This window comes from Oncorhynchus keta, chromosome 7 (assembly GCF_023373465.1).
Source record: "Oncorhynchus keta strain PuntledgeMale-10-30-2019 chromosome 7, Oket_V2, whole genome shotgun sequence".
Classification (NCBI taxonomy): Eukaryota; Metazoa; Chordata; class Actinopteri; order Salmoniformes; family Salmonidae; genus Oncorhynchus; species Oncorhynchus keta.
Window position 1 is genome coordinate 35667212 of NC_068427.1, and position 27151 is coordinate 35694362.

Sequence of the window (27151 nt, forward strand, 5' to 3'; positions counted from 1 at the left end):
CTTGGCCAGGTCTATGAATACAGCTGCACTATATTGTCTCTTATCGATAGAGGTTATGATATCGTTTAGGACCTTGAGCACGGCTGACGTGCACCCATGATCAGCTCGGAAACCAGATTGCATAGCGGAGAAGCTACGGTGGGATTCGAAACGGTCGGTGATCTGTTTGTTAACTTGGCTTTTGAAGACCTTAGAAAAGGCAGGGTACAATAGATATAGGTCTGTAACAGTTTGGGTCTAGTGTGTCTCCCCCTTTGAAGAGGGGAATGACCGCAGCGGCTTTCCAATCTCTGGGGTTCTCAGACGATACAAAGGAGAGGTTGAACAGGCTACTAATAGTCGTAGCAACAATTTCGGCTGATCATTTTAGAAAGAGAGGGTCCAGATTGTCTAACCCTGCTGATTTGTACCGGTCCAGATTTTGCAGCTCTTTCAGAACATCAGCTATCTGGACTTGGGTGAAGAAGAAATGGGGAGGCTTGGCCAGCCGTAGAAAAATGCTTATTGAAATTCTCCATTATCGTGGATTTATCGGTGGTGACAGTGTTTCCTAGCCTCAGTGCAGTGGGCAGCTGGGAGGAGGTGCTCTTATTCTCCATGGACTTTACAGTGTCCAAAAACCTTTTGGAGTTTGTGCTGCAGGATGCAAATTTCTGTTTCAGAAAGCTAGCCTTTGTTTTCCTAAATGACTGTGTATATTGGTTCCTGACTTCCCTGAAAAGTTGCATATCGCGGGGCTATTCGAAGCTAATACAGTATGCCACAGGATGTTTCTGTGCTGGTCAAGGGCAGTCGGGTCTGGAGTGAACCAAGGGCTATATCTGTTCCCGATTCTACATTTTTTGAATGGGAAATGCTTATTTAAGATTGTGAGGAAAGCACTTTTAAAGAATAACATGGCATCTTCTACTGACGGAATGAGGTCAATATCCTTCCAGGATACCCGGGCTAGGTCGATTAAAAAGGCCTGCTCGGTGAAGTGTTTTAGGGAGCGTTTGACAGTGATGAGGGTTGGTCGTTTGAACACAGACCCATTATGGATGAAAGCAATGAGAGTGTTCGCTGAGATCCTGGTTGAAGACAGCAGAGGTGTATTTGGAGGGCAGGTTGGGTAGGATGATATCTATGAGGGTGCCTATGTTTACAGATTTGGGTTTGTACCTGGTAGGTTCATTGATCATTTGTGTGAGATTGAGAACATCAAGCTTAGATTGTAGGATGGCTGGGGTGTTAAGCATGTCCCAGTTTAGGTCACCAAACAGCACGAGCTCTGAAGATAGATGGGGGGCAATCGATTCATGTGGTGTCCAGGGCACAGCTGGGGGCAGAAGGTCTATCGCAACCGACAACGGTGAGGGACTTGTTTCTGGAAAGGTGGATTTTTAAAAGTAGTAGCTGAAATTGTTTGGGCACAGACCTGGATAGTAAGACAGAACTCTGCAGGCTATCTCTGCAGTAGATTGCAACTCCGCCCCCTTTGGCACTTCTATCTTGTTGGAAAATATTATAGTTAGGGATAGAAATGTAAGGGTTTTTGGTGGCCTTCCTAAGCCAGGATTCAGACACTGCTAAGACATCTGGGTTGGCAGAGTGTGCTAAAGCAGTGAATAAAACAAACCTAGGGAGGAGGCTTCTAATGTTAACATGCATGAATACAAGGCTTTTACGGTTATAGAAGTCAACAAATGAGAGCACCTGGGGAATAGGTGTGGTACTGGGGGCTACAGGGCCTCGGTTAACCTCTACATCACCAGAGGAGTAGTAGGATAAGGGTACGGCTAAAGGCTATAAGAACTGCGCTTCTAGTACATTCGGAACAGAGAGTAAAAGGAGCAGGTTTCTGGGCGCGGTAGAATAGATTCAATGCATAATGTACAGACAAAGGTATGGTAGGATGTGAATACAGTGGAGGTAAACCAAGGCATTGAGTGACGATGAGAGAGGTATTGTCTCTGGAGACATCAATTAAACCAGGTGAGGTCACCGCATGTGTGGGAGGTGGGACAAGAGGGCATATTGAGGCATATTGAGCAGTGCTGAAGGCTCTACAGTGAAATAAGACAATAATCACTAACCAAATCGGCAAAATGGTCATATCATGTTAGGCATGTTACTGGCATATCATGTTAGTTGCCATTGTTATACTTCTATTTTTTACCTAGGCAAATCAGTTAAGAACAAATTATTATATTCAATTAGGGCCTGTGAGTTAACTGCCTTGTTCAGGGGCAGAACGACAGAGTTTTACCTTGTCAGTTTAGAGATTCAATCTTGCAACCTCTCGGTTACAAGTCCAACGCTCTAACCACTAGGCTACCTGCTGCCCCCATTTAAGCTTGAAGGCTATTCAAATGGTACTTTCACTATGCACCTGACCCTCCTACTTTCCCTGCATTACCCAGGACCCTTATTAACATTTGTATTCATTAAATTACCCATTGAAACACAGCAGTAAATTTGATATATTTACCATCTTGCTGCTTATATCGGTGGGAGATCAGGACATTGGTCGTTTTCTCGAGACCCAAGTGGAGAAACTCCACAGGCTGTTTGCCATACTTGTGAACTCTGAAGACTTCATGTTTTAGACCAGTCCCGTAGATGTAGTCTTCAAATATGTCAATCCTGTACGGCTGGGATATTCCTGGGAACACAGCCATGGAAACAGAATGAAGGCAGGGTGGAAAGAAGCATATGACCATGAACACTGAAAAAATAATTTTTTTTTTTTTTCGAAAATCCTATTTTGGATGGTAAAATGTTTTCAGTGCAAAATTAAATGCCTAAAACCAAATAAAAAGTATGTAGACAAGATAATGGAGCTATATAATTTCCTTTGAGAACTAACAAAATAAAAACTAGAGAGTCAGGGAGAATAAAAATTGTCATGTCATGGAGCCCTATTGATTTTGTTATAATGTTTGAGTCACTCAGATATCATGCAAACACGGCATAAGTGTTGACAAAATGTGTAGAATTGCAGGAAATGTACTTTAAAAGAACAAAATGCTCTCTCTGCAGCCAAGAGGGCCTCTAAACATTTTGGTGGTAGACTGTGCCATTGGCCACGGCCACTACCCCCCCCCCATGCAACTTTGCCACAGTTGCTGGAAAAAATCCTAAGGGAAACACTAAACACAAATGCACACACTATGTTATTGTAGCAATTTGTTGATAAAATGTAGAGGAAATTAAACAACGATCACATCAGTAGCTAGTATGTGCTTGGAAAGTAAATCTTTGTTTTGTTCTCAGGGTGGTGTTACCGTGTCTGTCCCTGATTGCAACCAGAGGGTCCGACCCATCCAATCTCACACTGCCTATCTCGGAGAGCTCAGGATCAGCCCAGTACAAACGTTGGTTGAAGTAATCGATGGCCAGACCTGGTGAGGATGAGAGAACAAGCTTTATTTTCCTCATGAATTTTGTAAAGATCAATATGGATGCCTTCATTCTGAGAGCATTCTGATTATAAACAATGTTCTTGAAATATTTGAACACAATTGCATGGATTGCAGCTGTCAACATTCCATATAAACTGTGGATAGACTGCATAAACTGACAGTTATTTCATCTATGTCCTTTTGGTACCTCACTTCCTACGCAGCCGAGAGAAAGTCATTAACATTTAAATGGAATCATTCTACAGGATATATACAGTACCAGTCAAAAGTTTGTGCAAAACTGTCATCAAGACAAGGGGTGGTTACTTTGAAGAATCTCAAATATATAATCACATTTGGATTTGTTTAACACTTTTTTGGTTACTACATGATTCCATATGCGTTATTTCATAGTTTTGATGTCTTCACTATTATTATACCATGTAGAAAATAGTAAAAACAAAGAAAATGTAACGGCTTTCTTTGTTTGTCGAAAGAGAGTCGGACCGAAATGCAGCGTGGTGGTTACTCATGTCTTTAATGAAACAAATGACGATACATGAAATAACTTAATAAATACAAAAACAACAAACGGAACGTGAAAACCTAATACAGCCTGTCTGGTGAAACTACACAGAGACAGGAACAATCACCCACGAAATACAAAGTGAAACCCCAGCTACCTAAATACGGTTCCCCATCAAAGACAACAAGAATCACCTGACTCTGACTGAGAACCGCCTCAGGAAGCCAAGCCTAAACTAGACACACCCCTAATCAACCACAATCCCAATGCCTACAAAAACCCCAATACGACAACACAATAAACCCATGTCACACCCTGGCCTGAACAAATATATAACGAAAACACAAAATACAATGACCAAGGCGTGACAGAAAAACCCTTGAATGAGTAGATGTGTCTAAACTTTTGATTGGTACTGCATATACCAGCATATATATATATATATATTTTTTTAATTACAGATTTTTGGTGTTAAATCTACTATGTATTTCTATCATGCGGATAAAATACCCAAGTTGCCATGGTGATTAAATCGGTGTGCGTTTTTACACAGATTGTGAATTCCTTTTACCTTGGGGACAGTTCATGGGTCCCTGATATTAAAGGAGGCCAAACCATCTTTAAAAACTAGATCAGCACAAAGTGTCTCCCCCAGGACCATAACAACAGGTTTGGTCTGTCAAGAGACACTCATTAACTTTTTCCATGGCCTTATTTTAACCAGCTTTATCCTCTAGCCTGGTCCCAGATCGGTATTTGCTGTCTTACCAACTCCTACAGTCATTGCCTTGAACAATATTGTGATTTTTTTTTATCCTATGGTACAGTATATTAGCTAAATCAAACATACTAATGTGACATGAGGAGACACTCTACTGTAGATACCTGTTGGTCTCCTGAGGTTCTTCTCCAAAAATATCCTACGCATAGTCCCATCCATAGCCGACTCCTCAATATGAGAATGATCACCTATTACTGTCCAATACATCATCCTGTAGAAGGTACAAAGACAAGTAATTTCTGTTGGGTCTCCATAGCATCTGGTCTAATGGATATCAGGGGATTAAATGCACAGAGATTGGAATTCCTGTCTATATTTATAGAATCCCTGCTATAGTTATAGAATCACTGTAATCCCTGTCTATACTTATAGAATCCCTGCTATAGTTATAGAATCCCTGTAATCCCTGTCTATACTTATATAATCCCTGTCTATACTCATAGAATCCCTGTAATACCTGTCTATACTTATAGAATCCCTGCTATAGTTATAGAATCCCTGGAACCACTGATATATTTATGGAATCCCTGTCAAATACGGTATGTATGGTTTAACAAATCAGTAAAGAAAACACATTTTGGAAACCATCTTGGATGCATTTTTCAAAATTGCACAACCGTCTTCCTTCAGCAGAGTTACGAAATAATGACAAAGCAAAAAGTTATAAAGTGACAACATAATGATGAAATTGAACATTGTATGAAAAGGATGCTCTTACCCTTGCGGTGGGTTGACAGCGATGGCGTACGGCTCTCCTGCAATGTCAGTTATCAGACGGGTGCAATTTGGCCCTCTGAGCTGGCCCACGTTTATAGAGTATCTGAGCTTAGTCCAGTGAGCTGTGTAATAGCTGAACCAGTGCATTCGAGAATGGTCTGTCCAATAGATATTTCCTGTAATCCAGTCAGCAGACACATCCCTCGGTCTACGGAAGTCTGAACACTGCAAGGAAAATCAGAGCTTGTAAACATGAAAGCGTGAACATTACAAAGACTTTCAAGGTATTTGTATTAAATATGGCAAATAAAGTTTAACATTCAGATGTGAAGAATTGTGTTATCCATTGACGTATTTAGATGCACTCACTATTCTTTCCCCTATCAAACATGATAACGGTATGTCTAATCCAATACTTGATGCTAGGTTTAGTAGCCTATGCTTAATGTGTAAGAAGTATTGCATATGATCAGGTTATTCTATACAGTAATGTTTCCAATGAGACAACAATGGCTCAAACTTTAAATCAATGTACATCATGGTATTTGAATAATAGTATCTCCAAATTAATTGAAAGATGTGTGTCATTAATCATAAAACAATTTACTTGCTTTCTTTGAGTTTGTCAGTAGCCATATCTACAAATGAGAAAAATGAATCGTCCGAGACATTCATTGCATTAAAGGGGAACAACGGCAAATTTCGAAAATATATCTATGTTTCTAAACCCCTCTGACTACTTGATGGACTGTCTGTCAAAGCGTGTATATCTCTCACTCAGGGAGAACGAGGTAGAACTAGAGCTACATCACAGTTATAAAACTTTCCAGTAGCCGCAGCGCTAGATAGAACTTTGTGTAATATATTTAATCTACGAAAAATATAAAACATTCTATCAAACCAAAAATACAACATTTGTGAAGTCCAATCAATTGTGAGATATGGCATATACATTTTATGTGATCCATTTGGGTCACGGGTTCACAATTTGACAATTTCTGAGGAAAGGAGCCGACCTTATTCCGCCTCCCACTTTTATCTTGTAACTCCATTGTACATAATTGCACCTGCCAATCAACACTGTCCATCTTCCCTATTAACAGTTGGCTACACACCAAAATATATCTACTAAATTTAGAATGAAAGACTAGTGAGATTGCAACATAACATCCACTTCATAGGATGACACATATGGGCCAAAAGGCTCATCTATGTACAAATGTTTCATTAGACTGTAATGTTCCTACAGTAGCCAGCTGACAGCAAACATATCCTTCTAAATTAATTTGTTGCAGATATAATAGATAGATGCATGCATCAGTAGCTAGGCTATCGAAATGCGACTTATGCTCACTGTCCAAGTTTTCATTGGGGTAGATCAAATATTCTATTATTAAAATAATTATTAGCCTACATTTAAATTTTCAAATCGGTAGAATAATGCAATCATTTACAAAACTATGCAGAGGTTTTAATTTGCAAGCCAGGGCCAAATTGCCTTCCTCGAGCAAGCAGAAGAATGTCATAATGTAACCATTATTGAAAAGTATTCCTATAGCCTATGTTTAAATCAAATACTCTTGCATAAAATACCCTACATGTGAAAGTCGTATATTGATTATGTATAGCATAGAAGAATGATGATCACTGCAATCAACAGCTTCAGTGTTGCTCATTGGATTACCCCATATCATGGAATAGGCTATGTGAAAGTTTATCGAGACAAAAGGAAGACACATGGAATTATTTGTTTTGGATGGATGGTTGACATGATAGAAAGGTAGGCGGATATTTTCTTATCTAAATGTGGGTGAAGATTTTCCCCGCGACCCAAATTGTTCACATAAAATGTTATGCCATATCTCCCAATCAATTGGCTTTCCCTATTTTAGTATTTTCGCTGTGACAGAATGTTTATATTTTATTCCATAAAGTTCTATCTATCTATCTATCTATCTATAAAGCCCCCCACTGAGTAGGGGGCTGTATAACCCTGTGACGTAGCTCTCCCTCTAGCTCCACCTTGTCTCCCTGAGTGAGAGAGTTGCGCACATTGACAGACAGTCCAACATCAAGGCAGAGGGGTTTAGGAACATAGACAATTTTTCAAAAATGTGTTGTTATTCTCCTTTATTTCAAACAAAACCTGGAAAAAGCTTGGCACCTTCCTAATGTTCTGTACTCTAGCTCACATGAGATATGTGACTATATGAGATACATTTAATCTTTAAGCACTCACTGCTATATTCACACTCTCACGGCTAATCATTGTATAATTAATTGTGCTCAAAAGCAGTAACCAAGACATACTGTAGCGTCAATGGATTTAGAAAATAAAAAACATGCATATCTTGTGATAGTGTTACTTAAACATTACTGTAGATATCCTGTGGATATTAGTAAGCGGACATTGAATGGACAATATCATACATTTCAAAGTAAAGTAGACTTTCCAACCACCCTAACCACACCTTTGGAAATACTTACTATGTTCCCGACATTAGTTTTAGTTTGACTCTTGTCTAGGATTTCTTTGTAAAAAAGTCCACCGGGGTTAAACTGGGTAGCCCAGATAACCTTTTGTTGGTGTAACAGAGCATCCATCCCAATAATGCGGGCATTGTCCTCGATGCGAGTGAGGAGTTTGTGTCCATGGCTCTGGTTAAATGGATACACAAAACTTCGGATTTCAGTGTCATTAGCTATGTAGAGCACTCGATCTTCTGGTCCTGCCCGTTGTTGAGTTATTAATATGCAAAAAAAATGAAAAGTGGCTAAATTCCATTTGGGGTTTTAAACAACAGTTTGACAGCATAATTTAATTTACAGAAGCAAAAAAGTATAATATATGGCAATCAAGTCATACACAGTGCCTTGCGAAAGTATTCGGCCCCCTTGAACTTTGCGACATTTTGCCACATTTCAGGCTTCAAACATAAAGATATAAAACTGTATTTTTTTGTGAAGAATCAACAACAAGTGGGACACAATCATGAAGTGGAACGACATTTATTGGATATTTCAAACTTTTTTAACAAATCAAAAACTGAAAAATTGGGTGTGCAAAAGTATTCAGCCCCCTTAAGTTAATACTTTGTAGCGCCACCTTTTGCTGCGATTACAGCTGTAAGTCACTTGGGGTATGTCTCTATCAGTTTTGCACATCGAGAGACTGACATTTTTTCCCATTCCTCCTTGCAAAACAGCTCGAGCTCAGTGAGGTTGGATGGAGAACATTTGTGAACAGCAGTTTTCAGTTCTTTTCACAGATTCTCGATTGGATTCAGGTCTGGACTTTGACTTGGCCATTCTAACACCTGGATATGTTTATTTTTTAACCATTCCATTGTAGATTTTGCTTTATGTTTTGGATCATTGTCTTGTTGGAAGACAAATCTCCGTCCCAGTCTCAGGTCTTTTGCAGACTCCATCAGGTTTTCTTTCAGAATGGTCCTGTATTTGGCTCCATCCATCTTCCCTGTCCCTGCTGAAGAAAAGCAGGCCCAAACCATGATGCTGCCACCACCATGTTTGACAGTGGGGATGGTGTGTTCAGGGTGATGAGCTGTGTTGCTTTTATGCCAAACATAACGCTTTACATTGTTGACAAAAAGTTCAATTTTGGTTTCATCTGACCAGAGCACCTTCTTCCACATGTTTGGTGTGTCTCCCAGGTGGCTTGTGGCAAACTTTAAACAACACTTTTTATGGATATCTTTAAGAAATGGCTTTCTTCTTGCCACTCTTCCATAAAGGCCAGATTTGTGCAATATACGACTGATTGTTGTCCTATGGACAGAGTGTCCCACCTCAGCTGTAGATCTCTGCAGTTCATCCAGAGTGATCATGGGCCTCTTGGCTGCATCTCTGATCAGTCTTCTCCTTGTATGAGCTGAAAGTTTAGAGGGACGGCCAGGTCTTGGTAGATTTGCAGTGGTCTGATACTCCTTCCATTTCAATATTATCGCTTGCACAGTGCTCCTTGGGATGTTTAAAGCTTGGGAAATCTTTTTGTATCCAAATCCGGCTTTAAACTTCTTCACAACAGTATCTCGTACCTGCCTGGTGTGTTCCTTGTTCTTCATGATGCTCTCTGCGCTTTTAACGGACCGCTGAGACTATCACAGTGCAGGTGCATTTATACGGAGACTTGATTACACACAGGTGGATTGTATTTATCATCATTTGTCATTTCGGTCAACATTGGATCATTCAGAGATCCTCACTGAACTTCTGGAGAGAGTTTGCTGCACTGAAATTAAAGGGGCTGAATAATTTTGCACGCCCAATTTTTCAGTTTTTGATTTGTTAAAAAAGTTTGAAATATCCAATAAATGTTGTTCCACTTCATGATTGTGTCCCACTTGTTGTTGATTCTTCACAAAAAAATACAGTTTTATATCTTTATGTTTGAAGCCTGAAATGTGGCAAAAGGTCGCAAAGTTCAAGGGGGCCGAATACTTTCGCAAGGCACTGTATAAACATTCTTGGGCAGTTTTCTGGACACATTAATCCTAGACCTGGACTAAAAAGAATTTTTGATGCAGATTCTACTTTGATTTTTCTTTTTATTCCAGGATTAGGATGAATCTTTGTCCAACAAACTGCCCCCATATATCACATGTTCCTTGTGGATCAGGATAATAATATATAATCACATAGTAACAAGACCAGTAATTTATTACTACTACTACCCGTGGTGCCAATCAGTAGGAATAGTGGGGATAGAGGGGATATGTCATTAAAATGGGAAAAGTGCCTTCAGAAAGCATTCATACCCATTTACTTATTCCACATTTTGTTGTGTTACAGCCTGAAATGGAAATGGATTAAATGTATTTTTCACTCACCCATCTACACACAATTCTCCATAATGACGAAGTGAAAACATGTTTTTATAAATGTTTGCTAAATTATTGAAAATGAAAGAAATATCTAATTTACATATGTATTCACACCCCTTTGCTATGACACTCCAAATTGAGCTCAGGTGCATCCAATTTCCCTTGATCATCCTTGAGATGTCGCTACAACTTGATTGGTGTCCACCTGTGGCCAATTCAATTGTTTGGACATGATTTAGAAAGAAACACACCTGTCTATATAAAAGGTCCAACAGTTGACAATGCATGTCAGAGCAGAAACTACATCTCTAAGATATAATTATGATGAGGCATATATCTTAGGAAGGGTATACAACAATGTTGAAAGTTTCCAAAAGCACAGTGGTCTCAATCATTGGGAAACTGAAAAAATATGGAACTACCCAGACTCTGCCTAGAGCTGGCTGTCCGATCAAACTGAGCAACCGGGCAAGAAGGAACTTGGTCAGGGAGGTGACCAAGAACCCAATGACCACTGACAGAACGACAGAGTTCCTTGGCTGAGATGGGAGAACATGACAGAACTACAACAGTTTCTACAGCACTTCACCAATCTGGGCATTATAGGAGTAGTCAGACAGAAGTCACTCCTGAGAAAAAGACACATGACAGCATGCCTTGAGTTTGCAAAAAGGCAAGTGAAAAACTCTGATGAGATGTGGTCTGATGAGACAAAAATGTAACTATTTGGCCTAAATACAAAGCGCTATGTCTGGAAAAAAGACAGGCACAGCTCACCACCCGTCTTACACCATCACTACCAGGTGATGTGCTATGGGGATGTTTTTCAGTGGCAGGGCCTGGGAGACTGGTAAGGATAGAGGAAACATTTAATGGAGCCAAATACAGGTAAATCCCTGATGAGAACTCACTTCAGAGTGCAAACAACCTAAGACTGGGGTGAAGGCGAAGATTTACATTCCAACAGGACAATGACACCAAGCATACAGACAAACCAGAATGTGAAAGTCCTTGAATGGCCTCGCAAAAGCCCAGACTTGAATTCCATTGAAAATCTTTGGAAACTTAACAGAGCTTGAGAAAATATGCAAGGAAGAATGGGAGAAAATCCCCAAATCAAGATATACCAAAGCTGTAATCGACTCCAAATGTGCTTCTACAAAGTATTGACTCAGGGGTATGAATATTTATGTTTCATTTTCAATACATTTGCAAAAATGTCGAAACATGTTTTCCCTGTCATTATGGGGTATTGTGTGTCGATGGTTGAGAAGAAAAAAATGATTTAATATATTTTAATTTCAAGGTTGTAACACAACAACATTTTAGAATATGTTATACTTTCCGAAGGCACTGTATCACAGTGGTGTATACACCCGTAACTTTAACCCTTTAGAGAAAAGATGTGAAATAGATTTTAGTGAATATTGCCAATCAATATTAATATAATCCTTATTGGTCACATCAGAAACAGCTCAGTTTTATACTATCTAAATTGTTAAATGACTGGTCTTGTATACATTCAGTATTACTTATACATTCCTGTTGTCTTAATGTAAAAGTAATGTGATAACTATGACAGTATCTTTACAATGAAGAGTGGTAAGGATAATGTACAGTTTCATCTATTGCATAAAACTAATCTTTTCAAATAAAGGGTATACAATATTCAAGAACATTTTGCAGTTTATAGAAATACATAATATACTAACAGTATACTGATTTATTTCATTTTAGCTTAAAAATACCAAATACAATACTGTATATCAATTGAAACTACAACAGTAAAAAGAATCCTAGCTCAATTTGTGGCACATCAAGATGATAGTTCAATGTAATTCAGTTAGAACATACAGTAATAAAATGGTCCATACCTTTTACTATACAGTTTCTATTGATTTCCTTGAAATTCTTGTCACAAGTACACTTGTAGGATCCTTTAGTGTTTGTACAATAGTGAGCACATGTGTCAAACTCAAGACACTCATTGATTTCTGAGGAGAAAAGGAAAAACATGTTAATTCAGTTACTGTACTGCACATGGAAACAGTTAAGCTGCCATACCTCTCAAATCAGAAATGTCAGTTAATGTTGATATTGCCCTAACCTATAGGATTTGAGGATACCTATTGTATACTGAAATTAAAAGAAAAAATACTTTTAAAAAAAGTGAGATTTGCACTAGATTGGACAGTTGCAATATATCATAAAAATGTATGAAAACAAAAATGTGCTATTTGGTCTTTAAGTTAAGGGTCAGGCATAAAGATAGCAGTATGGTTAAATTCAGGGTTAAGGTTAGATTTAAAATCGGATGTTACGACTTTGTGGCTGAGAGACTACCCTGAAGAGCTGCCTACCAGTAAATGAGTCATCACAATGAATGCCAACCTGCTAAAAAATATATATATATATTGCTGTTAACACTGGTTCAGTTTCACATGTTGAAGCACATTCATATATCAGCTTTACTAAGCCACAATTACTGAGTCATATTCAGAGTAGCAGTCAGCTGATGTGATGACACCATGCATAGGAAGTCTAGGTTTAAATGGTCCTTGGTTATCTTTCAGAAAGAGTCTTAACCCATTACGAAAGTGGCAATTACAACTTGAGTACTTAGTTACTCTCCCCCTTAATAGAATAATCAATAACCACTGAACACAAAAGCAATAACTAGGAGGCAAAAGCCAGGTTTAGAGTTCAGTTTATAATCGCAGATATCGTTATCTCCTACTAAATTATCCATAACTTGGCTACTCAATCCGTAATTACTTAAGCTCATTGAGACTGGATGGCTTACTATATTATCTGTAAGTGAAAGCTACTAAGATACTATAAACACCTACTCGGAGATGAATATATTAAAGGAATTGGTGTCTGTAAGGAAAAACTTGAAAGCAATATGTTATGTATATTGTTCATTAATCACGGCTATGTACATATTTAACCATATTAGTTAAATGTATATATTTCTTAAATGTGTTAAAGAATGCCATTTATTATTACAGTAATGTTATTCTGTCTAATTAAACAGTGAGGGGAAAACCAGGCCGTACAGTACCTTCACACTGGGCAGTCTTCAGATTCCTCCTGAAGCCAGATTTGCACTGACATATTGCATTTGTGTTTGTCTGATTGCAAATTGCATCCTCCCCACATGGGTTTGTTTTCTTTCCACATATGTCTCCATTGGAAGCTACAGTCGAAGACAATGTGATTGCACATGAAAACACATTTCTATACATCGAATATACTTGCAAAAAGTTGTTCCATTGATGTGTGGAAGCCAGGTGAAGATCAATGTTTTTCAAACTAACAAAAAACTCAGCAAATTTGGGTCATGTTTTGCCATAAATGTTCTGACATCATCTAACATTTGGATCTAGCAGAAGAGCCCTAGATTATCTCACGGATCAATTTCCTCCCTAGAAACATTTCATACTTCAATCTAAACAGAAGGATATTGATCTGTGTGACACACAAAACACACACACATACAGGCCTTGCAGTCCTGCTCATCCGATCCCCCGTCCCCACAGTCAATGAAGAGGTCACACTGCAGCTGGGCTGGGATGCATCGCTGGGTACTGCAGGTGAACTCTGCCTTCCCACACCGTCTGGGTCTGCCAGACACCACCTCTGCTTTGGGACGCACACAGAAGCCAAACACACGTCAGGCTGCATCGGCAACAGAGAAGGCATTTGCATGAAAGGATGAGTGGAACTCTGAGATATCTTTATATGATGTGATGTGGAGCTTGTATCGAAATCAAAGGAACTTGACTAATACAACATTGTTGCTGTTGTCGCCCTGATACTATTAGGAATAATGTTTTATTGGAATATACAATTTCAACATTCTTGATTGAGAAAAATGTAATGTAATTTGAACTGTAGCTGGTGTAAACTCACCACATTCCTCCTCATCCGAGTTATCCCCACAGTCGTCAACCTTGTTACACAGTTGGTCAGGGCGCAGACACACACGGTCATTTCTGCATCGGTGTGGCCGTGTGGGGGGACAGGAAAGTTTGGCTGGAGGGGAGAAGAATAACACAAGTATTGCAGACAGTCAAATACATTTTAGTTCATTCAACATAGTCCATTCTAGTCTATTTAAATTTCTCCATTCTAGTCCATTCAACAAAGTCCATTCTAGTCCATTCAACAGAATCCACCATTTCAAACATGAATATGACCTTGCATGGAGTTATAATAAAATATCCATCAAAGATCTAAGTTGTTATTTCAACCCACCACACATCTCTGTGTCCTCGTCTGAGTTGTCTCCACAGTCGTCCTTGCCATCACACACCCACGCATGGAGCTTGCATAAGGTGTTGTTGCAAATGAACTCATCAGGACGGCAGAAGAAGATGCCTGAAATTACAAACGGAAGGTTAACAGTACTGCTATGGGCTTTCTTTCACAAGGTTGTCTTATAGCTAGGTTTTTCCATTTCCTTCTAAACTTCTATTCAATAGCATTGTGCTATCATTATCGTGTCTGTATGAAAGAACATTCTTGTTAGCAAAGTCAGTGCTTAGTCAGAATATGACTATTGTTTTGTACACCTTTCACAGTAAAACACATGGCTAGAATGGTGATTGATATGCTACTAGCCATATGTGTTATGTGTGAATTTCAACACCCCCGTGTTGCTGACATGGTACTATGAAGGAAGAAAAGCAAATGTGTGTATCATATTGACAGGCATGTAATCTGTATTACAGTGTTCCAGTAAACATGCTCAACTCTACCCATAGTTGCAATCAATGTTCCCTCTAAACTGCGTGCGTGCGTGCGTGCATTTCCTCCTGGACTGCCGCACAGAAGAAATGCCATGCAAATACGCAAGAGACTGAACTTCACTCAGTTCGCGCCATTAGTTTGCACTATAGATCAACGTTTTTTCTGTGATCGAATAAACATTATATCAGCCCCTTTTCAATGCAACAAACCAAAACAAATCTAACTTTGCAAGATTGAGTCTGTAATTGTGTTGTAGGCAGAGCCAGAGTGCAATGGAGTATAATTGTAATAGAGGTTGCGTTCTTTCAATCATGTGTGAGTGAATGCGCTTTTCAGATGACTTCAGATCAGAGCGCAGAGCCGTTTGCGTGCACATTCTGCTGATATTCTTTGCAAGTTAGCGAGTTATTAGCCCAGTTATAGATAAGTATAGGTCAGTAATACTGCTTCCTACAATAGCACAAAATGTGTAGACTATATTTCAAGCTATTTTTGAAAAGCCAGTCAGGTAAAAAGCTTACGTTTTAATTAAAGGGGCAGTGTTGTATTTTGAGACAGGCTTGAATATGCAAATAGGCCAATAGGCAGAGGGGTAGCCTACATTGTTTAAATCTCTGTATGGTAAAAATAAATCAAATCACATTTTATTTTATTTGTCACATACACATGGTTAGCAGATGTTGATGTGAGTGTAGCGAAATGCTTGTGCTTATAGTTCCAACAGTGCAGTAATATCTAACAAGTAGTCTAACAATTCCCCAACATATACCTAATACACACAAATCTAAAGAGGTGAATGAGAATATGTACATCTAAGTACATGGATGAGAAATAGCCGAGTGGCATAGGCAAGGTGCAATAGATGGTGTAAAATACAGTACATACATGTGATATGAGTAATGTAAGATATGTAAACATAAAAGTGGCATTATTTAGAGTGCATTGTATAAAATGACTACTGATCCATTTATTGAAGTGGCCAGTGATTGGGTCTCAATGTAGGCAGCAACCTCTCTGTGTTAGTGATTGCCGTTTAACAGTCTGATGGCCTTGAGATAGAAGCTGTTTTTCAGTCTCTTGGTTCCAGCTTTGATGTGCCTGTCCTGACCTCGCCTTCTGGATGGGTGCGGTGTGAACAGGCAGTGGTTTGGGTGGTTGATGTCCTTGATGATCTTTTTGGCCTTCCTGTGACATCGGGTGCTGTAGGTGTCATAGAGGGCAGGTAGTTTGCCCCCGGTGATGCGTTGTGCAGTCCACACCACCCTCTGGAGAGCCTTGCGGTTGAGGCTGGTGTAGTTGCAATACCAGGCTATGATACAGCCCGACGGGATGATCTCGATTGTGCATCTGTAAAAGTTTGTCATGGTTTTAGGTGACAAGCCAAATTCCTTCAGCTTCCTGAGGTTTAAGAGGCGCTGTTGCGCCTTCTTTACCACACTGTCTGTGTGAGTGGACAATTCCAGTTTGTCTGTGATGTGTACGCGGAGGAACTTTCCATATTCTCCACTGCTGTCCCTCGATGTAGATAGGGGAGTGCTCCCTCTGCGGTTTCCTGAAGTCCACGATCATCTCCTTTGTTTTGTTGAGTTAGAGGTTGTTTTCCTGATACCACACTCCGAGTGCCCTCACCTCCTCCCTGTAGGCTGTCTCGTTGTTGTTGGTAATCAAGCCCACTACTGTTGTGTTGTCTGCAAACTTGATGATTGAGTTGGAGGCAGTCGTGGGTGAACAGGGAGTACAGCAGGGGGATGAGCATGCACCCTTGTGAGGCCCCAGTGTTGAGAGTCAGCGAAGTGGAGATGTTATTTTCTACCTTCACCACCTGGGGGCGGTCCGTCAGAAAGTCCAGGACCCAATTGTACAGGGCAGGGTTGTGACCGAGGGCCTCATGCTTGATGATGAGCTTGGAGGGTACTATGGTGTTGAATGCTGAGTCCTACATGGGTATTTATTTTGTCCAGATGGGATAGGGCAGTGTGCAGTGTGATGGCGATTTAATCGTCTGTGGACCTGTTGGGGCGGTATGCAAACTGAAGTGGGTCTAAGGTGGCCGGTAAGGTGGAGGTGATATGATCCTTGACTAGTCTCTCAAAGCACTTCATGATGACAGAAGTGAGTGCTACGGGGCGACAGTCATTTAGTTCAGTTATATTTGTCTTTTTGGGTACAGGAATAATGGTTCCCATTTTGAAGCACGTGGGGACAATAGACTGCGATAGGGAACGATTGAATATGTCCATAAACACACCAGCCAGCTTGTCTGAGCATGCTTTGAGGACGCGTCTAGGTATGCCGTCTGAGCCAGCAGCCTTGCCAGGGTTAACACGTTTAAATGTTTTACTCACGTCAGCCACGGTGATGGACAGACGGGGGGGGGGGAGCGCAGTCCTTGTTAGCGGGCCGCGACGGTGGCACTGTATTATCTTCAAAGCGGGCAAAGAAGGTGTTTAGTTTGTCTGGAAGTGTGACGTCGGTGTCTGTGACGTGGCTGGATTTCTTTTTGTAGTCCGTGATTTCCTGTAGACCCTGCCATATACAGTGGGGCAAAAAAAGTATTTAGTCAGCCACCAATTGTGCAAATTCTCCCACTTAAAAAGATGAGAGGTCTGTAATTTTCATCATAGGTACACTTCAACCATGACAGACAAAATGAGAGAAAAAAATCCAGAAAATCACATTGTAGGATTTTTTATGAATTTATTTAGCAAATTATGGTGGAAAATAAGTATTTGGTCAATAACAAAAGTTTATCTCAATACTTTTGTTATATACCCTTTGTCGGCAATGACAGAGGTCAAATGTTTTCTGTAAGTCTTCACAAGGTTTTCACACACTGTTGCTGGTATTTTGGCCCATTCCTCCATGCAGATCTCCTCTAGAGGCGTGATGTTTTGGGGCTGTTGCTGGGCAACACGGACTTTCAACTCCCTCCAAAGATTTTCTATGGGGTTGAGATCTGGAGACTGGTTAGGCCACTCCAGGACCTTGAAATGCTTCTTACGAAGCCACTCCTTCGTTGCCCGGGCGGTGTGTTTGGGATCATGCTGAAAGACCCAGACCCAGCCATCTTCAATGCCCTTGCTGATGGAAGGAGGTTTTCACTCAAAATCTCACAATACATGGCCCCATTCATTCTTCCCTTTACATGGATCAGTCGTCCTGGTCCCTTTGCAGAAAAACAGCCCCATAGCATGATGTTTCCACCCCCATGCTTCACAGTAGGTATGGTGTTCTTTGGATGCAACTCAGCATTCTTTGTCCTCCAAACACGACGAGTTGAGTTTTTACCAAAAAGTTATATTTTGGTTTCATCTGACCATATGACATTCTCCCAATCTTCTTCTGGATCATCCAAATGCTCTCTAGCAAACTTCAGACGGGCCTGGACATGTACTGGCTTAAGCAGGGGGACACGTCTGGCACTGCAGTATTTGAGTCCCTGGCGGCGTAGTGTGTTACTGATGGTAGGCTTTGTTACTTTGGTCCCAGCTCTCTGCAGGTCATTCACTAGGTCCCCCCGTGTGGTTCTGAGATTTTTGCTCACCGTTCTTGTGATGATTTTGACCCCACGGGGTGAGATCTTGCGTGGAGCCCCAGATCGAGGGAGATTATCAGTGGTCTTGTATGTCTTCCATTTCCTAATAATTGCTCCCACAGTTGATTTCTTCAAACCAAGCTGCTTACCTATTGCAGAATCAGTCTTCCCAGCCTGGTGCAGGTCTACAATTTTGTTTCTGGTGTCCTTTGACAGCTCTTTGGTCTTGGCCATAGTGGAGTTTGGAGTGTGACTGTTTGAGGTTGTGGACAGGTGTCTTTTATACTGATAACAAGTTCAAACAGGTGCCATTCATACAGGGTAACGAGTGGAGGACAGAGGAGCCTCATAAAGAAGAAGTTACAGGTCTGTGAGAGCCAGAAATCTTGCTTGTTTGTAGGTGACCAAATACTTATTTTCCACCATAATTTGCAAATAAATCCTACAATGTGATTTTCTGGATTTTTTTCCCCTCATTTTGTCTGTCATAGTTGAAGTGTACCTATGATGAAAATTACAGGCCTCTCTCATCTTTTTAAGTGGGAGAACTTGCACAATTGGTGGCTGACTAAATACTTTTTTGCCCCACTGTACGTATCGTGTCTGAGCTGTTGCGTTGTGACTCCACCTTGTCCCTGTTCTGGCATTTCACTTGTTTGATTGCCTTGTGGAGGGAATAGGTACACTGTTTATATTCAGACATATTCCCAGACCTCTTTCCATGATTAAATGCGGTGGTTCCCTCTTTCATTTTTGCACGAACGCCACCCTCCATCCACGGTTTCTGGTTCGGGTAGGTTTTAATAGTCACAGTGGGTACAACATCTCCAATGCGCTTCTTAATAAATGCACTCACTGAGTCAACATATAGGTCTAAGTTGTTCTCTGAGGCTGATCAAAACATATCCGCTTGATCAAAACAATCTTGAAGCGTGGCTTCCAATTGGTCAGACCAGCAATGAATGGTTCTCGTAACTGGTACATCCTGCTTGAGTTTCTGCCTATAAGACGGAATGAGCAAGATGGTGTCGTGGTCAGATTTGCCGAAGGGAACTCTTTGTATGCATTGCGGAAGTTAGAGTAGCAGTGGTCGAGGGTATTGCCCATGCACGTAGTGCAAGCAATATGCTGGAATAACTTAGGTTGATTTAAATTTGCTTTGTTAATATCCCCACTACAATAAATGCAGCCTCAGGATGTATGGTTTCCAGTTTGCATATAGTCCAGTGAAGTTCCTTGATGGCTGTCTTGGTGTCTGCTTGAGGTGGAATGTACACAGCTGTGACTATAACTGACGAGAATTCTCTTGGTAGGTAAAATGGCCGGCACTTGATTGTAAGGAATTCTAGATCGGGTGAGCAGAAGGACTTAAGTTCCTGTATGTTGTTATGATTACACCACGAGTTGTTAATCATAAAGCATACACCACCGCCCTTCCTTTTCCCAGGGAGGTGTTTATCTCTGTCAGCGCGATGCATGGAGAAGCCCAGTGGCTGAACCGATTCCGACAACATATCCAGAGAGAGCCATGTTTCTGCGAAACAGAGAATGTTACAATCTCTGGAAGGCAACCCTTGCTCGAATGTCATCTACCTTGTTGTCAAGAGACTGGACGTTGGCTCGTAGTATACTATATGTAAGAACTAATACATACAAAAAAACTAAATACTGCATCGTTTCCTAAGAACTCGAAGCGAGGCGACCATCTGTAATTCATTTTATTTTGTAAAGTGGTTTCTTGCATCATACAACACAATACAATGTAATTTACAGTCACCTATTTGGCCCATGGTGTTACAGACCAAGTAAAAAATCCTTAATTAATGTCAAGCCCTTTATAATATAAATATATCATGCAATATAGGCCTGCATTGAACACTACATGTAGGCTACTGTAGGCTATATCATAGAAATCAAAAGCTATTTCCACGTGAAAATGTTATGGGTTTTGCTCCATTGGTTTGTTTATAGGCCTACGTTATGCTCACATAGCCACAATAGCCTACTGGCTACTGTCTAAAACTGTAAGGGTACAGCCTCATCGATTATATGTAAACGCTTGCCGAAAGTTGCACAAAATTATCTGTTCAAGTTTCCGCTCACTAGACAAAAATTTGCTCAGTGCCACACATTTCAACACCTGAAAGGCATGTCTCTACTGTAGTAGGACATGTTGCCTGTAAATGAAAATAAAATGAAAACAGACATGTATGGAAAACCAACTACTTACTAAGAGGAGACAGTTTCCACCCCATCTCTCAAAGTTTCAACTGCAACTGAATCAAATTAGCTCTGACTAGTCCTGTTGTCATTTCTAATACCTGTCCAACTCTGGCTGCAGTTACAGTTTTCTAGTACATTGATATGTGAAGTGAGTTTGTCCAACCCCTGTCGTACCTTGACTGCAGTTCTCCTCGTCACTATGGTCCACACAGTCAAACACGTCGTCACAGCACCATCTCCGTGGGATACAGTGGGCGTGGTTCAGACACAAGAACTCATCTTCCTTGCACTCCTTCACGCAGCCCGCCTGTCGACATGGCAACACAAAACAAGTAAACAGCATTATACATTATTAAATGTCCAACACAGTCAAGCTATTCTCAGTGATAAAGTTTGATACAAGTGTCTTCAATAACATCCTTTTGTATAGGGCACCAAATTATGTAGGGATGATCCTTACAAATAGGACAATCCCTAGATAAATGCTTCAAAAACATTATTTTTTTCTTCTTATCTCTGCCGTTTTACATAAATAAGTTAAAGAAAGCTACAGTAAGTGATTGATTGATATCGGACGAGGTTAAAGTACCAAGCAGAGCCACACCCACCTCATCTGATCCGTCCAGACAGTTGTCCTGTCCATCACATCTCAGACTGGCCGAGACACAGCCTCCACTGGCACACACATACTCATTTAGGGAGCAAGAGGGGAGCACTGGAAACACCCAGATCAGAGATAGAGAGCTTTATTGAGGGCACACACTCCACAACATAATAATATAACACCCATCATTCACAGCATGAGTGGGGCCGGTTTGTATGTGTTCTGCACACTGTTATGAACTCGTGAAAAAATAAATGCTATACAACCCATTGTTTCTGTCCAAACCAGCAGTGCTAGACTAGGTCTAAATATGATGTCTTCCCTCAGGCTAGAGCACGCTGTGTGCTGCCTACTGCTGTGCTAAAAACCCACTCAGGCAATCATCACCATTGGGGCTTTCGGATGAGGTTATGAGCCATGTTGCAATTATCACCAAGTGGGTTAACCCCATTGGCACAATGTGTAAGGGTGTATTCAGACCCTTTGACTTTTTTATCTTTTTTTTAGGTTACAGCCTTATTCTAAAATTGATTAAATTGTTGTTTTCTTCTCATCAATCTACAAACAATACCCCATAATGACAGAGCAAAACGTTTTTTTAAATAAAAAAAACAGGAATATCACATTTACAAAAACCCTCACGACGCCAGGACAGCGGAGTCAATCACCACCTTCCGGAGACACCTGAAACCCCACCTCTTTAAGGAATACCTAGGATAGGATAAGTAATCCTTCTCACCCCCTAAAAGATTTAGATGCACTATTGTAAAGTGGCTGTTCCACTGGATGTCATAAGGTGAATGCACCAATTTGTAAGTCGCTCTGGATAAGAGCGTATGCTAAATGACTTAAATGTAATGTAAATGTAATGTATTCAGACCCTTTACTCAGTACTTTGTTGAAGCACCTTTGGCAGCGATTACAGCCTAGAGTCTTCTTGGGTATGACGCTACAAGTTTGTCCCACCTGTATTTGGGGAGTTTCTCCCATTCTTCTCTGCAGATAGTCTCAAGCTGTCAGGTTGGATGGGGAGCGAGATGTTCGATCGGGTTCAAGTCCAGGCTCTGGCTGGGCCACTCAAGGACATTCAGAGACTTGTCCCGAAGCCACTCTTGCGTTGTCTTGGCTGTGTGCTTAGGGATCGTTGTCCTGTTGGAAGGTGATCCTTCGCCCCATCAAGGACCTGTCTGTTCTTTGCTTCGTTCATCTTTGTCTCGATCCTGACTAGTCTCTCAGCCCCTGCTGCTGAAAAACATCCCCAAAGCATGATGCTGCCACCACAATGCTTCACCATAGTAATGAAGCCAGGTTTCCTCCAGACATGACACTTGGCATTCAGGCCAAAGAGTTCAATTTTGGTTTCATCAGACAAGAGAATCTTGTTTCTCATGGCCTGAGAGTCTTTAGGTGCCTTTTGGCATACTCCAAGCGGGCTGTCATGTGCCTTTTACTGAGAAGTGGCTTCCGTCTGGCCACTCGACATAAAGGCCTGTTTGGTGGAGTGCTGCAGAAATTGTTGTCCTTCTGGAAGTTTCTCCCATCTCCACAGAATAACTCTAGAGCTCTGTCAGAGTGACCATCGGGTTCTTGGTCACCTCTCAGACCAAGGCCCTTCGCCCCCTATTGCTCCGCCCAGCTCTAGGAAGAGTCTCGGTGGTTCCAAACTTCCAAACTTCTAAAAATGATGGAGGCCACTGTGTTCTTGGGGACCTTCAATGCTGCAGACATTTTTTAGTACCCTTCCCCAGATCTGTGCCTCGACACAATCCTGTCTCGCAGCACTTTGGACAATTCCTTCGACTTCCACTTCAACTGTGGGACATTATATAGACAGGTGGGTGCCTTTCCAAATCATATCATGTCCAATCAATTGAATTTACCACAGGTGGACTCCAATCAAGTTGTAGAAACATCTCAAGGATGATCAATGGAAACAGGATGCACCTGAGCTAAATTTCGAGTCTCATAGCAAAGGGTCTGAATAAGGTATTTCTGTTTTTAATTTTTAATATTATAGCAAACATTTCTAAAAACATGTTTTCACTTCATCATTATGGGGTATTGTGTGTAGATTGCTGAGACCATTTTTAGATTTAATCCATTTTAGAATAAGGATGTAACGTAATAAAATGTGGAAAAAGTCAAGCGGTCTGAATACTTTCCGAAGGCGCTGTATTGCTTACTATATGTCTGCTTCAGAGGGACAAGCGAAAGCCATGAAAACATTTTTAGTAGGTAAAGTGTTTAAAACATGTTGGCTCACCATTATTTTTTTAAAAGAAGATGGAGAATCAGCTAAACAATGATCAATAGCAGAGTTTTGGCACAGGTAGACCCAAATAGTCCTATTCCTATTGGCGCGACGCGTATGATGTTTGTCTTTCGTGACAGACCCAGCTTCTTTCCCTGCCCTGCTATTCGCTAAAATACCAAAAGGCACAAATGTGTTGTCGAGGTTGCTAGGTTGATTAAGCAAACTTTTATTTGATAAAAAAAATGTTTGGGGGAGGGGGACTCGCTCGCATCACTTTTTGAAGTGTTTCTATCCATTATACAGTTCATTATGTTTTTATGGCTTTACTGTGGGTAAAAACACATGGCGTAGAGAATTGGACCAGTATTTAATTACAAGTCACACAGAAAGCAGCCTTGGCAATTCTATTGCTTGTAAAGCACCCCCCTCCACACCAAACTGTCCTCATCTTACCCTACTCCCCATAAAAAAGTCCAGAAAAACTCTAACTTTGTCTTGTTTTTCAACCAAAGTATATAAACTACAACAGTCCATGTTACCGCAGAAGCTTGTGGTATTTAGCTTTTTAACAACTACTTAAATTTCACATTAAAACATTTTTAATGTTACCTTTTTACCTTGTTTTCCTCATATACCGTACCTGTCCCCTGGCAGTTCCTCTCGTCCTCTCCTGTCTTGCAATCCTCTTGGCCGTCACAGAGCCACTTGAGGGAGATGCAGAGGTTATTGAGACACTGAAACTGGTCCTCAGCACACCGAGCCTCGCAGTCCTTCTGTAGAGAGATATAAAGGACAAGAAGCTCACATTTACAATAGGCTTATACTTTACATGTTAGGCGTTCCAATTCTTATACAGTAGAACCATATGGTAATACTTTCTTTGAAAGGTACCTTCACTAGGACTTGATAGCTCATTTATAACCCATACATGACACTTTCATTGACAATTTGAATGCTTTACGTGTGCAGGATGGCAGGGTATTGCCGGGCATTGACACCCATTGAGTCTTCGTTGCCTGTTTAGTCAGTTTTAGGTAAGAATAGGGTGGACAACATTTGGGCTCCCGAGTGGCGCAGCAGTCTACGGCACTGCATCTCAGTGCTTGAGGCGTCACTACAGACACCCTGGTTTGATTCTAGGCTGTATAACAACACAGTCCCATAGGGCGGCGCACAATTGCCCCAGCGTCGTCTGGGTTTGGCTGGTGTAGGCCGTTATTGTAAATAAGAATTTGTTATTAACTGACTTGCCTAGTTAAATAAAATAAAAAATATATTCAGTTTGACCCAGAATGATGTCATTGGGACCACACACAATAATGTGTTAAGAGAGGTTGCGCTTGGAGGGGATTACTCATACTGTATGCTGTAATTGCTGTGGGGGTATTTAACAGAGCAATAAATTACAAGGCATAATAAATGAGTAATTCCCTGGCTCTCTCCTCAGCCATCACACAATGGAAACCTGAATATTTTCTATTGATTGGCTCATATTTCATGAATAGCTCTCACTTTAAAAGAAATCACATTCCACAAAACAGATCCCATGCATGCCTAGTTAATTTAGTATTTTTGGTTAGTAAACCAGTTTGCATAATTGTTCACACATTTGCATAACAGAACAAACATAAAATGTCTCTCGATTAGGACATTGTCATCCATAATATTATCATCTGCGTTCCAATAAAATTCTGAATATTTTACGATTTGAATATCATACTGCCATCAAATCATACTGCCATCAAATCCTATCTGCAATTAAATATGCATGCCTTTTAAGAGAAAAATAAAACATTCACATTTATGAAAGAAAAAGCAAGATAGAAACATAAGGTTAAGATTAATAAGGGTCAATTCACTCAAATAAGATTATTCAAGAGGTTGTGACTCACAGAGTTTACAGGCTATAACATGCTATTTACAGGCTACATTACAGGCTGTTTTTAAATGACAACAGGGATCACTGACCTCGTCTGAATTATCAGGGCAATCATAGTCTCCATCGCAGCGGAATCGAGCGGAGATGCAGTCCCCGTTAGCACAAGCAAAGTCCTTGTGGTTACAGGTCACTGGCTCTGAGTCAAGGGAGAGGACAAGGACATCACTACACTTGAAATAGAAATGACATCGGAGTCGGGCCCTCAAACACGATATACACTCCACCACACAACTTTAATTAGACTAGTAACACAACGACGCCATCCAAGGGTGGATCTTCATCATTTTCTACAAGGCCCTAGTACTCCCTAACAAGTGATGTCCAATATAGACTATATATATAGATATATGTATATATGTGTGTGTGTTATAGACTAGGCTATATAGACTATTTACACTTGAAATAACCATAGAAAAGCAACCAACCTCTAAGAAAACACACGCATGGGCCTTTATAAGAGGTATCATGAGAGAAGTGAATCCCCTAGAGCCCCCTTAATGAAAAAAAAACATGAATTTCACATGATCACGTGAAGTTCTCCTAAATCACATGATTCTCATGATTCATAAGTGGAATTTTACATAAAATCATATTATCTTCCTCATGTGAAATCATGTGGTTTTGTGTATGGGCCCTTTTACAAGAGATATCTGTCACGACTTCTGCCGAAGTCATTGCCTCTCCTTGTTCAGGCGGTGCTCGGCGTCACCGGTCTTCTAGCCATCATTGATCCATTTTTCATTTTCCATTGGTTTTGTCTTGGAGAGAGTTAACCAGGATGTGGGTAGGTTTCTGCGGTCTTATTGCCAGGATCGGCCGGGGGAGTGGGCGAAGTTCGTGCCCTGGGCAGAGATGGCTCAGAACTCACTACGTCACTCCTCCACTAACCTTACTCCTTTTCAATGTGTATTAGGGTATCAGCCGGTTCTGGTTCCTTGGCATCAAAGCCAGACCGAGGCCCCTGCGGTGGACAATTGGTTTCGGCACGCTGAGGAAACCTGGGAGGCAGCCCACGTCCACCTTCAGCGTGCCATAAGGCGCCAGAAAATTGGCGCAGACCGTCGCCGCAGTGAGGCCCCAGTGTTCGCACCAGGGGACAGGGTCTGGCTCTCGACCCGAAACCTGCCCCTCCGCCTACTCTGCCGGAAGCTGGGTCCGCGGTTTGTGGGGCCGTTTAAAGTCCTGAGGAGAGTGAACGAGGTATGTTATAGGTTACAACTGCCCACTAATTACCGTATTAACCCCTCGTTCCATGTGTCTCTCCTCAGGCCGATGGTGGCTGGCCCGCTCCAGGAGGCTGAAGTTTGTGATGTTCCTCCGCCTCCTCTAGACATCGAGGGGGTTCCAGCGTACTCTGTTCGATCCATTTTGGATTTGAGACGTCGGGCGAGGGGCCTTCAGTACCTCGTGGACTGTGAGGGGTATGGGCCGGAGGAGAGATGCTGGGTTCCGGTGGAGGACGTGTTAGATCCTTCCATGTTATCAGAATTTCACCGTCTCCATCCAGATCGCCCTGCACCTCGCCCTCCGGGTCGTCCCTGAGGCCGGTGTCGATGCGCAGCTGGAGCCGCGCTTCAGGGGGGTACTGTC

The 27151-nt window shown here is 41.2% G+C and overlaps 1 protein-coding gene across 1 annotated transcript in view; it reads right to left on the bottom strand.

Annotated features, from left to right (window-relative positions):
- LOC118385852 (low-density lipoprotein receptor-related protein 1B-like) overlaps positions 1–27151 on the bottom strand; it is a 359442-nt gene that overhangs the window by 30269 nt on the left and 302022 nt on the right. The window contains exons 68-81 of the mRNA XM_052521799.1: positions 25591–25697; positions 24263–24395; positions 21373–21479; positions 20939–21071; positions 14512–14634; positions 14167–14289; positions 13753–13896; positions 13316–13450; positions 12126–12245; positions 7895–8136; positions 5409–5632; positions 4795–4901; positions 3267–3383; positions 2471–2644 (exon numbers count right to left, since the gene is read on the bottom strand). Coding sequence (XP_052377759.1) covers positions 2471–2644; positions 3267–3383; positions 4795–4901; positions 5409–5632; positions 7895–8136; positions 12126–12245; positions 13316–13450; positions 13753–13896; positions 14167–14289; positions 14512–14634; positions 20939–21071; positions 21373–21479; positions 24263–24395; positions 25591–25697 — 1989 coding nt within the window. The remainder of the gene's footprint in view (positions 1–2470; positions 2645–3266; positions 3384–4794; positions 4902–5408; positions 5633–7894; positions 8137–12125; positions 12246–13315; positions 13451–13752; positions 13897–14166; positions 14290–14511; positions 14635–20938; positions 21072–21372; positions 21480–24262; positions 24396–25590; positions 25698–27151) is intronic.